Raw genomic sequence first — 12,786 nt, 5'->3', positions numbered from 1 at the left:
AGTCGGAGGCGGCCGGCTGGGCGTGCGCTCGCTGCCCGCAGCCGGGGCTGGGCCGGAGGCGTGCGAGGGCTGGGACCCGGGCCGGGCTGCACCTAGCGGGCAAGGAGCAGCGGCCGGAGTCGGGGAGCCAGGCCGCGCCGAGCAGGGCACCGCGGGCGCGCGGTCTGCGGGCTCCGGAGCCCCGATGTGAGGCGGCGGCGCCCCCGGCCGGAGCGCGCAGCATGGGGGCCCCGCTCGCCGTGGCGCTGGGCGCCCTCCACTACCTGGCACTTTTCCTGCAACTCGGCGACGCCACGCGGCCCGCCGGCCACGCGCCCTGGGACAACCACGTCTCCGGCCACGGTGAGTTCGGTCGCCGCCCCCATGACTTCCCCACCGAACCCCACCCCACGTCGCGCGGCTCCAACTTGGCGGCCCGGGGGCTCTGACCATCCCTAACCGCGACCGGAGTCCCAGGGCGCCCCCTGCTGGATCTACGGACCTGCCCTGGCACCCTGGCTAGTTCTGCAGAGGGGGCGCCGGGAGCGCACCCCCACTCCCGATTTTACGGAGAAGCCCCACGCCGCGCACACACATGCTCAGGCAGACACACACCTCCATGTCCACACAGATATTCACAGCCGCACTGACTGCTTTCTCACTCACATCTGCGCTCACACATCTTCACACACCTTGTCAGATCACCCTCACTCAGATACACTTATGCCCACTACACACACACACACACACACTCACACACACCAGGCACTGCGCTGGGGGGCTCACATCCTGCCAGCTGGCACCCAGGCACACACGCTTTGCCACACATGCTTTGCCACAACTCTTGCCTGGCTGCCTGCAGACACACACACGCACACGCACACGCACACACACGCAGAGTTGTGCATACACTTTGTCCACCCACTCTTCTCTGCCCATCTGTTTTTCCCCTTTGTGGTTTACCCCCAGGGCCGCTCTTGTCCCCTTCCTTTCCAGCTTGGCCCTATGGCACTGGAAATGGTCCTCTTGGGACCTGCTAGCCTGGGCTGCCACCTTCCTTGTCATGTGGGTGGCAAATCATGGATGCAGGCATTGTGGGAGCCCCTCAAAGACACTGGAGTAGGTGAGGTTACTGCTTCTGGCCCTGGGCGTGGGAGTGGGAGAGGGACACCTGGTGCTTTTGTCTGTTTCTGGGGTGAGCAGGAAGGTGCTGCTGTCCTTCCATAGGGTACCCCATCCTCACCATGAGCTCCCAAGGACTGAAATGTGGGAAACCTCAACTCCAGCCACTGTGGGAAGTGGGAGCAAGCAAGTGTTCCTGGCACTGCCTGCCCGAGTGTCAGAAGCTCCTTCTGCCCCAGAGGAGCCCAAGTTGGCAGCAGAGTTGTGTGTCTGAGGCCGGCAGCTGTGGGGCTCCCTCTTCCCCTCTGTGCCAGCCTCTGGTGTGGGGGCCAGAGCATAGCTGACGCCAGAGGAGACCCTGCTTCCTGCCATCCCCTCCCAACTCAGCCTCTCAGAGAAGGCCGCAGCACCAGGGCTGGGCACTTGGTGCCCAGGGCCACGGGGAGGTTTGCACAAAGGGCCAAAAGGGAGGGATTTATTTCGGTAGATGGAGGGGTAGGTAACAGCGGTGTGTGTGTAGGGCTTGCTAGGTTGTGAAGCCTGTGAAGCCCATGGGATGACTCCGGCGGAGGGAGTTTCCAAGTCATTCTCAGAATCTCTGCTTTTAGGGACCCCGGACTCCCCGCACCCTTCTGCCTCACCGTGTTTGACAGCAGCCACGCTGTATCATTTGTGCACCCTATGAATCTTCTACCTATTTCTACTGATTTGTCTGGAGCACTGGCAAATAGGGAAGGTGTTATTTTGATCCTTAACTTACAGATAGGGAAACCAAGGCTCAGAGAGGTGAAAGGAGTTGCCCAAGCTCACACAGTGAGAGACTGCCAAGCCAGGACAAGCCCCAGAGCCTGGCAGGAAAAGACAGCTCTTTGCCCAAGACATTCATCTCCCTGTCAGATTCCCTCCCATTCAAGGGAAACTGGGAATTCCTTCCCGTCCCTCCCCTCCTCGCTCGCTCAGTTCCTTGGCACAAGTTGGAACTTACACTGGGAGGGTTTTCCAAGGAAGGACTTCCCTGAGTTTTTGGCCCAGCGATGTACCAGCACTGGAGCTCTGAGGTTGCTGGTCATCCTGCCCCTGAAGCAGTGGACCTCCAGAATTTGGGTGCCAGTCTGTCATCCCTGGGAAGCAGGCTCTGCCTTTTGTGTAGCAGTCTCTGCCTGCCCCCTGGTGCCAGATCTGCCAAGGGGGCACAGTCCTCTCCCACAGCCGTAATCCCCGTCTGTACCCTGGAGGTCCTGCTAAGGCCAGAGGAGGGGCTGGGTAGGAAGGGAACGGCATAGGCTGCCGGGGAATCTGGCTTCTTTCCTGACCCCCTGCACCTCTCTGGGCACGTGAGTCACCTCTCAGGGGCTCCCCTACTGTCCCTCAAGAAACAAGGGGGCTGGACTGCTCCACAGGGGCCAGGCTGCCTTCCTCCGACATTGCCAGGTTCAAAGTCACCAAGTAGCGGCTGCCAAGGAGCCCCCGCAGCTGCCCCTTTGCCAGGCCAAGCACCCGCCACCACAGGAAGGGTTTGGAGCCACTCACTTAATCACAAAAAGAAACTGTTATTAATGATAGTGAGACGCAGCGAATAAGTGGGTCATGTCTAATAAGCCATTTGTGTTCAGGAGGAGAATACCAATTTGATAAAAGCTGTGTATGCTGAAAACGCTCAGAAATTGCTGTTTAGCAGATTGGAGCCTGATCATTTCATTATTCCTGGGCTCTGTGTGTCCTCAGCTGATTCAGGAAATGTGGCCAGGTCGGAAGGTGTCTCTGTCTCAGGGTAGGGGGTGGTGGGCTGGGAAGGGGCCTGCTGTCCCCATGGTGGCTGCTCATTGCTCCTGCTGCGTCTGAGCCCAGCCCGGCCCCCCCGGCTTGCACCTTCAGCTACCTGCCCTGGGACTTGTCACAGGGAAAGCCTGCGGTCAGGGGGGTCAGCGAGGACATCTGTTTCCCTTTCCCTCTCCCTCCTGCCTCCCCCCAACTTGCTTTGAAGAGGCTTTGTGAAGGTGTGAGGAATGTGTGCCCTGCATGGCTGTCCACAAGGCTACAGGAATCGGGAGGTGGGGAGGTGCTGTTCAGTTACTGCACCTACTAGTCATGCGATAAATGACAACTGCTTTGATTCTCCTTATCTAAAAGGACCCAGCATGGGTGGGAGGAAAGGGAGTTGACATTTATGAGGTGCTTACCACGTGCTGGGTGCTGCTGAGCCACTTGCCGGTGTGAACTCACTTAACATCGTGCCTGGTTTTAGACACATGAGGAAATCGGGGTTCAAGAAGGGTCAGTGACTTACCCAAGGTCACCGAATCTGTGCCAGGAGCTGGAGAGCCGTGTCCAGAAGGCAAGTGTGCCTAGCAGTTCTGGGCCTGCCTCTTCTGGGAGAACCTTAATATGGGCTCAGCTCCTTCTAGTGACGAACTTCGTCCTCTGCATAGCTCTAACCCAGGGGCACTCCCTTCCAGCTTCCTGGGGAGCTGGTAGAGCTGTGGGTTTCACCAGAAGGAGCTGGTGACTCAAAAAGGTGATGAGACCTTGCTGAGTCCATGTGCAAAACACTCTTTCTAGGTCCAGTCCAGGGCAGGCGTGTTGTGAGGGTCTATGCAGCTCCACAGCCTTGGAGTCCCCAGAGAGTTTCTTACAATGCAGACCCCCTAACCCACCGGCCAACACCAATAATGAATAGGGCCCAGGAATCTGTATTTTAGTAAGCTCCACAGTGGATTCTCACGCAGCCTAGTGTTAGGGAGTCATTGCTTGAAGTATCCACCCATACACCACCTCGGGAGATATAAGGATGGGAATTGCCTGGTGCTGGGGACAGTTTTGATTTGGATTTGCAAGGAGTGGTTCAGGCCAGGCAGGCATATGGGCCTTCAGAGGAACCCTGGGAAGCCTCCTACTGCTGCACACATAGTCTACACACACACACACACACACACACACACACCCTAGACCAGCACCTTCAATTATTAATCCACCCAATGCAGACAAAGACCCTGGCTTGGCCTGGTGCTTCATCCATTGAGTGATTCACTGTCCTGAGGTTCTGTGTGTTGCCAGGAGGGAACAGTGGGGCGCTCTAAGAGGAGGGGACACTGGGCCATTTGGCAAGCAGCTTGTGTGCTGAAAAATGACTCTGGCTTCCGTGTGTTCCTTACTGAACTGTTGGTATCTTACCATCAATAAACCAGCTGGTTCGGTGGCTGGAAGATGGAGAAAATTGAGTCCTGTCTTTTGAAGGTTATGATGTTAAAAATGTGTTCGCCTTTGTCTCAGGCATTGGTGATTATTCTATCAATTACGCCCGCAAACACTCCGCCTGGGCTAAAGGTTTCCCGCCTCCTGTAGGGAATTGGCCTCACAAAGCAGTTTCCCCACGTCCTTCCCGTGGATTAGTTTTGACATCTTGCCCATCAGCTGCTCCTGTAGTCTGTTCCCCACACAGGGGGAGCTGCAGGTGGCCTGTAGGGTGCAAGGTAGTCTGCTTTTTGCCGTGGTGACTGTAAGGGTGGTGGGCAAACAAACAGTCAAAGTGAGGGGGAGCCGCGAGACCAGCCCTTTCTGACACCCCAACCGTGAGCCAGGAGGTAGACCCCTGGAATGAATGATGGGGGCCCCTTCTCCCAAACTCCAGCGGAGAGTTCTGAGGCCCAGGGTCAGGAGGATTTTGCCCAGAATTTCTAGGAGGCCACTGCTTGACATCTAGGAATCTCCAACTCTGTACACGTAGAAGGGTAATACAGAGAGACACGCATCTATGGACCTCACATCAGCAATAAAATATATTGTCCCGTTTGATCCTTACTCAGACCCCAAGAAGAGGAGACTGTCCTGGACCCCGTGCATTGAGGAGAAAAGTGAGACTCAAACACCTAACAAGTGTTGGAGCCTGCGTTTGGCCCAGAAAACTGGCTCCAGGGTCAGTGCTCACACTGCCGTTGGGTCTGAGGGAGGAGAAGGAGGGGCCCAAGGTCACATGGGAGGGCATGCCGGGGGCCCCAGGACTTGGCTCCAGGTTGACTTTCATGTCACACCCGCCAGGAGGCTGTGCAGCGAGTGAAGTGGCCCCCACGGGAGAATCGCCCCCCTCCTTGGTTGAAAAAGGGTGGGAAGAGTGGAGGTGCCAGCATAAACAGTGTCCATGCCCGCAGCAGGCATCGCAGCAGAGCACCGTGGGGCCTGAACCCGTTTCCGGGTGCTTAGCCATTCCCTGGTGCGTTAGGGGCCACACGGCAGTGGATGGGGCTGTGGGGAGAGGTCTTAGCCTCTCCTGTCTGGACAGGATTGGGGGCCCGCTGGGCACTTGGAGCTCAAATGCCTCGTGTCCTGGGGCCGCTCTGGGAGGTGGGAGGAAATAAATGGCTGGGTGACAGGGAAGGGTCTGAGTTCCAAATCATAGAAATTTTGCTTATTACAGGTTAATATATCCTTACACATTCAAATAATTTTAATTTCACGAGAAATTCATATTTGTAGTCTGTAAAAATATCACAGAGTTGGGGAGGGCTGCCGTCCCAGTCCCCTCCCCCAGTCCTGCTGTCTCCCCCTCCGCAGCCCCTTGAGGAGAGCCGCTGGGCCTCCGCTCTGCACCCCCAGCTGATAGCCTTCTTTAAGACTCCCCGGGGCCCTCAGCATTACTGGGCCCTACTGAGAGATGATCTTGGGCAGAACCCAGACAGACCTCTTACATTTTAATAGTTATGCATTTATTTTAATGTGGACTAGGAAAATATCACCAGCATATCAAACCTGGGATTTCACAGATATGATTGCTTAGGATGAGACTAACAGGGTATTAAAAAAGAGTGGGTTCATTTACAGGAAAACACTAAAGACATCATAGTGTAGGTGGCACACAGGCACGTCTGTGGGGACCCACGGAGTAGAAGCGACGAGGCTGGGGGTGTGCTGGGCCCTTCAGCCTAATGGGGGCTGGTGCTTTGTAGCAGAAGCTTGGTCTTTCGGTCCTTCGTTCATTCAACAGATAGCAGTTGAGCTCCTGCCGTGTGCCAGGCTTTCAGCCACTGGGGACACATCAGTGAAGAAGACAGATAAGGGTCTCGCTGTTGTGGAGTTGTCAGTCTAGTGGGAGAGATAGACAACTACACCCATAAAGAATATATAAGTATAAATTGCAAAAAGATTAAAGAGACAGGTGTGGTGCTCTGCTTGCAGAAAAGTACTCACCCCTGGGGCAGTAGTGAGCTCCCTGTCACAGAAGGTGTGCAAACTGCATCCAGCCAGTTATTAGTTGGAGATGTTATTGAGGGGATTTCTGCCTTATTTCCCAGAGGAGCAAAGACTGACAAGGTGGGCAGAGAAGCCAGAACACAGTGGGCGGTTAATAAAGATGTCACACAGCAGTTTAGTGATTGTGCTAGCACATGGGGCCAGGTAGGAAAAGCTCCCAATTCCTGGCCCACACAGGGGGTGTGGCGGAGAGGGAGCTGTCTCTGCCCATTTTCAAGGATGAGGATAATGGTTTTTTGTGCTGTTACTCTGAGTGGAAGTGAGGGGCAGGGGCTGGGTTTCCTTTACCTTCCTCTGCCTCTGCCTTGCAGTGTGACTTGGAAGGTCCCTGCTTTTCTCTGGGCCTCAGTTTCTGCCTCAAACAAAACAACTCCACCTAAAGCTGTAGGCTCTGGGATTCTTCGTCCCATCCTCCTGAGCCCTGTCTGTTGTCCTGCAATTCACCCAGTGCCTGCCACTTCCTGCTAGGAGGTCTCCCAGGATCTGAACCAAAACACCTGCTGGCGGTGTTCATCCGGCCCTCTCTGCCCACCCACCCCCCTCTCACACACACCCAAGAAGGGCAGGCCCACTTTATAGATGGTAACACTGAGCTTACCGGCTAATGGAATAGTCCACAGGGATGTTAAGTGACAAAACCAGTCTTGAGCCCAACTTATGGCGCAGAGCCAGAGTTCTTAACCCACTGCTCTGTCCTGCTCTGCTGCCAGGCCTGGGAAAGCTGCTGCCAGACACAGCGAAGGCCAGTGCTTCCCTTACAGGGCAGCGTGAGGGTCTGTGCCTTGGACTCTAGTCCCAGCTGTCAGTGGGAAGTGGGACTCTTGGAGCATGCATAGGACCCTGTGTGTCCCTGCCTGGCTTTGTCTGAGCATGTGCCTGGCGTGTGTTGAAAGGGTGGGTGTGTGGCTTGGGGGCCAGGGCATGCTGGGAGGGAGCCTGCGTGGTCCCTCAGCTTCCCGGCCGATGGGCTGGTCTTCTGCCCTCAGGAGTCTGCCTCACTGCCAGGCCCCTGCCTGCCATGCTGGGACGCTGTGGAGCTACCTGGGAGGGGCTGGCCGTGCCCGTCTGGGCGGGTCTCTGCACACGCAGCTATCCAGACCCTTCCCTCCTGGACCTGCTTCCCCTGGGCCTCTCTTGCTTGCTTTTCCAGATCTTTCTCTCTCTCTCTTCCTATCTGTCTTTTATTTGTGTTTCTCTTTGTCCCTTTCTCCCATGTCTGCTGTACCATTTCTTTCTCTTTTCATGTTCCCTACCTAATTCCTTTCTCTTTCTCTCTGTATGTGTACACACACACACGCCCCTCTTCACTTGGCATCTCAGGGTTGCACATACATGCACTCCATATATCAAAATGATCCTTGCGTAGGGCAAGCGCTCCGTAATTGTCAGGCGAATGCATAAGGAGTAAATAAGTAAGTGAATGACCAAATGGCAAAGCTGGAAGGGACACTGGAACTTGCTAGGCTGGTGGCTCCTCATGTGCTCAGAGGTTACAGTCCTGAGACTGTGAAAAATGCCTCAGAAAAATGCCACCCGGGTTTCCCATCGTTACAAATGCTTTGCTTTGCAGGGGCAGCTCAACTCTGGTCCCCAAGGGGAAACAGCCTTCATTTTTCTGGTGACAAAGCAAAGCCCACAGCAGTGCCAGGGCTGGCCCTAGGACACAAGTCTGTGGCAGTGCCAGGCTGTGGTTCCAGAGTCCCATCCACTGGGGAACAGAGCTGTGTTTTCCCAACAAGTCCTTGATGAGTGTCTTGAGGGGAAGGGAATAATGAACAGAAAACCAAAACAGTTGGAAAGCTGGGACAGTTAACAGGACACGAGCAAGAGGGCCCTACAGACTGTGTACTGGTAGTCCAGGAAGACTTCCTGGGAGAGGCAGCTCCTTCTAAAGCTATAGCCAGACAGTGGCAGAGTTGGGAGGAGACACCGGAAACCGATATGAAGCCACACCTGGCTGCCTTGGTCTGGCAGGAGGTCACTTAGGGAGTTGTGAGTGTGGATTTAGAGAGGTGGGAGGGGGATCTGGAAACGGGGCTGCAGAACTTGGCCTTGATCCTCGAAGGCAGGGGCAACCCTGAAGCTTTCCAGGTAAGGAAAGCTGCTGGTCAGGAAGCTGCTAGGCAGGACAGCATAGGAGGCTGGAGCTGGCAGCCATGCGAGGGGGGAGAAACTGTGAGAGAGTGTGCGTGCGTGCGTGCGTGCGCGCGCGTGTGTGTGTGTGTGTGTGTGTGTGTGTCTGCACCTGCGAGTGCACGCAGCTGTCTCTTCTTAGCTTAGTCCCCGTCCACAGTCCACACCAGCTCCTTCCCTCCTGTGGGTCTGTCCCCAAGCCTTGCCTTACCTGCATGCTGCTTCCTCCTCTTTTGCCCCCGGGCTCCGTGCTACCTCCTGGAGAAACCCAGGCCCTGCGAAAGCCTCACTCTACCCCAGCAGGAACCCTGGGCGCCACTCAGCATGCCCATCTTGGCAGAGCCAAGTGAGGCTCAGAGTGGTGGCTGTGGTGCCCTACAAAGGAGAGGAGCCCAAAGTTCAGAGTCCCTCAGCCTGGCATTAGAAAGGTGTCCTTGGGCAAAGGGGCTCTTGCCTGAGTCCCTTTCCTCAGCATCTGCAGGCTTAGTTCCTGGCTGAGGCGAGAAGGCTGAGAGCAGACGGCGGCGGGGTGTCTGTTTTGCTTTGCAAGGTTTTAAAAAAATCATTTCCGGCCTCGGAGGCAGCAGCAATTACTGCCGGCTCGCTGGGGAGCTGTTTGCCGCCTGTCATCAGCCCGGGGAAAGGGTCCCTAATGGAGGCCCTGCGGCCAGAGCGCAGGGTAGTGGAAATAGCGCTCCAAACAAAGGCGCGCTAATGGTCTAGGCAGGCAGCCGGAAAGCAGGAGGGCTGAGGCCTGGGGAAGGTGTGGGCTGGGCAGGAGTCCTGAGCCCTCCACTGGACTTCAGTGTCTCTCGCTAGAAACCCCAGCCCCCATCCCTGCTCTGCGCCTCTGGGTGTGACCATCCTCTCTCAGGCAAAGGGAACTGTCTGTGCAAGGCCCTGGGGTGGCCAGAACCCCTTCGGCTGGGAGTTGCCTCTTGAATAGTCAGTGTTTCCAGGTTAGGCCAGGCAGGGCCGAGGGACCTGGAACTTTGGGGAGGAGGAACTAGGCATACCCTCTTGGTGAGGGGAGTGTGGCAGCCCTTGTCGCTGTTCCTCCTCTGAGCTCCTCGGCAATACCTGCTTTACAGATGAGTAAACGGAGGTTCAGAGATCTGCCCACTCTGAGAAAGTGCAGTTACAATTCAAAACCCGATTGATTGACTGGGCTGGGGATTAGCTCAGCGGCAAAAGCGCCTGCCTTGCAAGCAGGCAGTCGTGAGTTCGATCCCTGGTACCGATGAAAAGGGAAAAAGACCAAAAAAAAAAAAAAAACCAGATCTCTTGACTTGAGAGCCTTCCCCTCGTTTCCCAAACAGCATTTGGCAAGGTTGGCATGAGCTCAGGTGTGCACTAGGTCGAGTAGGACCAGACTGGACCCAGGCCAGATCCCAGAGGCGGTGGGGGTCACAGCTGTGCACTGCAGAACCTCTGCTCTGGAGCATTGTGGGTGTCTGCCTCAGTCACCCTCCTGTTGGTCTCTGCGTTCCCTTCTGGACACCCCATCTCTGCTTCTCTCCCTCTGCCCTGCTCTCTCCCTGGCCCTCCGGAGGTCCGTCCTAAACAGCTCCTGTACCGCTCATTCTTTCTCCACTGTGAACCTGGGGTCTGGGGTGACCTCTGTGCTTGTGCCTGGTGTGCCCTGCTGTACTTCCTCCAGCCCTCCGGCCGCCCCGGCTGGCAGCAGGGACAGGTGAATGCCTGAACTTCCTGAATCCCATTAGCCACCAGTGCACTGGGCCCTGCCTACAACTGGCTCTGCAGGTCACTCAGGTAAGAACAACAAGAAATGGCGCCTGTGTCACGTTAGAAGCCCTGCATACCTGTGCCTGGCCTGCTCCCCGCCAGCCCTGCCCTGTTGCTGGTCCCTGCACATTTTCACATTCGTCTCTCCTCCCTGAGGCCGAGATGTGTGGGAAGAAGAGATGGAAATTCCACTGGGGAAACCTGCTCAACTCCCACAATCTTGCAAGTGCCAGAGTGTTTTCACTCTCCTTAAATCTCCCTAGATTTGTAATTCCACTGCTGTCTCCCTGAATATGTGCCGGTGGCCTTGGGAGGTTCCCTGCCCCCAGCTGCCGGCTCCAGCACTGCTGACCTGCTGTGTCAGGCCTGCCCGCCAGGGAACCTGGGTATGTCCCCACCTCCGTGCTCCAGGTTTCTGTCTGTAAGAAGAGGAAGCTGGGGGGGGGGGGAGGCCTACACGCTGTCATGCTAGCCATTCAGGAGGCTGATGCAGGAGGATTGCAGGTTTGAGCCAACCTGGGAAATTTAGCAAGACTCTGTCACAAATAAAAAGAGGTGGGGATGTAGCTCAGTGTTCCCTGGGTTTAATCCCCAGGGCCAGAAACAACAACAGGGACAAAAAGGAAAGGCCTTTTCTTAACCTAATGCCATGGGGTGAAAAATGGTCACGGAATAACGGGGTTCCATCTGTGTGAAGTATTTGGAATAGGGAAGTCGGGAGAGGCAGAACACACATTTGCCCCAGAGGGTGGCGAGAGGTGAGGTGGGGAGCAACTGCTTCTTAGGTACAGGATTTCTTTTAGGGTGTTTGGGGCCTAGAGAGAGATGGTAGATGCCTGCCACTGTGAATGCACTAAATGCTACTCAGTTGTTCACCTTAACGTGGTCAGTTTTATGTTATATAAACTTCTCTTCAATTGAAAGTAAATAAAAAGGAAACACATCTATGGTGCATGTCAGGCTGCCTACTTGATGTACAATTTAATTCTTACAACCAGGTGGCTGCTAACCTTCACCCATTTTATGAACTAGAAAACCGAGGCACAGTATCACTAGGCACTTATAGCTAAATGTTCTCTCTTAATTTTTATTGGCCAGAGCCTATCTGTGTCTAAAACAGCATTGTCCTGGTCCCACGGGGTCTGCTGCATCCTGCACTCGGAAACCCGCCCCTCGCCTGTGTTAGTTCATCAGTCCTCTAAATAGGCGCTCAGCCCATGGCTCGGTGGGAGAGAGGCTCAGAGAAGTGAAGTAGCTCAGGAACAATCACACAGCAAGTCAGGGCGGAGTGGCGGCTCACACCCTCATTAGCCTTTGCTGCAAGCCCTGGGCTCCTCCGCCAGGCCCTCGCCTTCCTCCTGCTGTGCTGTGCTCGGTGCTTGCGCCTGCAGCAGGGTCTGAGGAGCAGGACGCTGTGGCCAAGTGTTTGTTCTGTGCAGCGAAAGAAACCACACCCACCGGGAGCAGCCCTTCTGCGATGTCTCAGGTTTCATTCAAAATCCTTGGATTGGGGCCCTCCCTAACATCTGCATGTTTGTTTTGATACAAATGTGACGTCCTTTCTCCATTTTTCTGGAGTGAAGTCAGTCGCTGCCACCAGGAGACCTTTCCATGCAAGTCACCCCTCATCTTGTGGTTTCTTCACTCTCCAAGTGCCCTCGGGGCCTTGTCCCTCACAGAGTGAATGTCGCTCCTCACCGAGTGCTGGCCGGGAAAGGCCTCCAGGTCAGAGGTCCACCAGGAGCAAGGCCGTGGAGTAGGGGACGCTGGTGACCTTTAAGGTAGGCCTAGTGGCCACTGGAAGCCAGGGCTGGGGACAGTGGTGGCTGCCCACTGTCATTCACACTTCCACCTGCCCCAGCCCCTTTGGACCAAGAAGAAAGTCTTCGTGCTCTGAATTTAACACCTAACCTTCGCCAGTCTCCCTTGTTAATGAGAAACATTGGAGGTAGAGGCCCAGAGGCCCAGCAGGCTGCCCTCCCTGGCTGGGATTTACGAATGCTGTTCAGTTTTCATAGTGTTGATTTTTACAGTTACCCTCTATTTATGGCAAGTGATGCTGATTTTCCATTTATGACAGTCATAAAAGTCTCTTTTTAAGCTGAATTTATTTAAGTAAAAAAGGAAAGATGCTTTGAAAATAAATATTAAGTAAATAATAGTGCTGGTGATACAGGGATCTGTGGAAATGGTGAGGGAGGTCCCCCAAAGGCTGGATTCAGGAAGCCCTTTTCTGGGCTCCTTTTCCTCTCTGAGTCTGTCCTGACTGCAAGCCCTGTTAGTCTTCAAGACCAAGTGAGCGTATCCCCCTCAGAGCCTTCCCTGACTCCCCAGGGTCAACGCAAGCTTGCTTCTCCTCCCAGAGCTCCTGTGTACGCTGCCTTGCTCACGTCTGGGCGGGGGCTCATGGCCATGGGAAGTGCTCACCCTGAACAACTGCATGGTGGCTCAGACTCAATTCAAGCCAGTGTTGGTACAAAACTCCCTGTCCCTCCTGTGGACAGTGGGTTCCCTCAAGGATGGAGTCTGCTCTTAAATATCTTGGGAAGCCCTGCACAGGGC

At 55.3% G+C, this 12,786-nt stretch overlaps 1 protein-coding gene across 1 annotated transcript in view; it reads left to right on the top strand.

The window, feature by feature from the left end:
* Positions 1–12,786, top strand: part of Vstm2l (V-set and transmembrane domain containing 2 like) — a 29,502-nt gene continuing 16,716 nt past the window's right edge. The window contains exon 1 of the mRNA XM_003467646.5: positions 1–342. Coding sequence (XP_003467694.2) covers positions 222–342 — 121 coding nt within the window. The 5' untranslated portion in view covers positions 1–221. The remainder of the gene's footprint in view (positions 343–12,786) is intronic.

Source organism: Cavia porcellus, unplaced genomic scaffold (assembly GCF_034190915.1).
Source record: "Cavia porcellus strain 051 isolate PalLab524CR breed Dunkin Hartley unplaced genomic scaffold, mCavPor4.1 scaffold_5, whole genome shotgun sequence".
In the NCBI taxonomy this organism is placed as follows: domain Eukaryota; kingdom Metazoa; phylum Chordata; class Mammalia; order Rodentia; family Caviidae; genus Cavia; species Cavia porcellus.
Note: the sequence above shows the minus strand (reverse complement) of the source record. Positions and strands in the feature narration are given on the sequence as shown.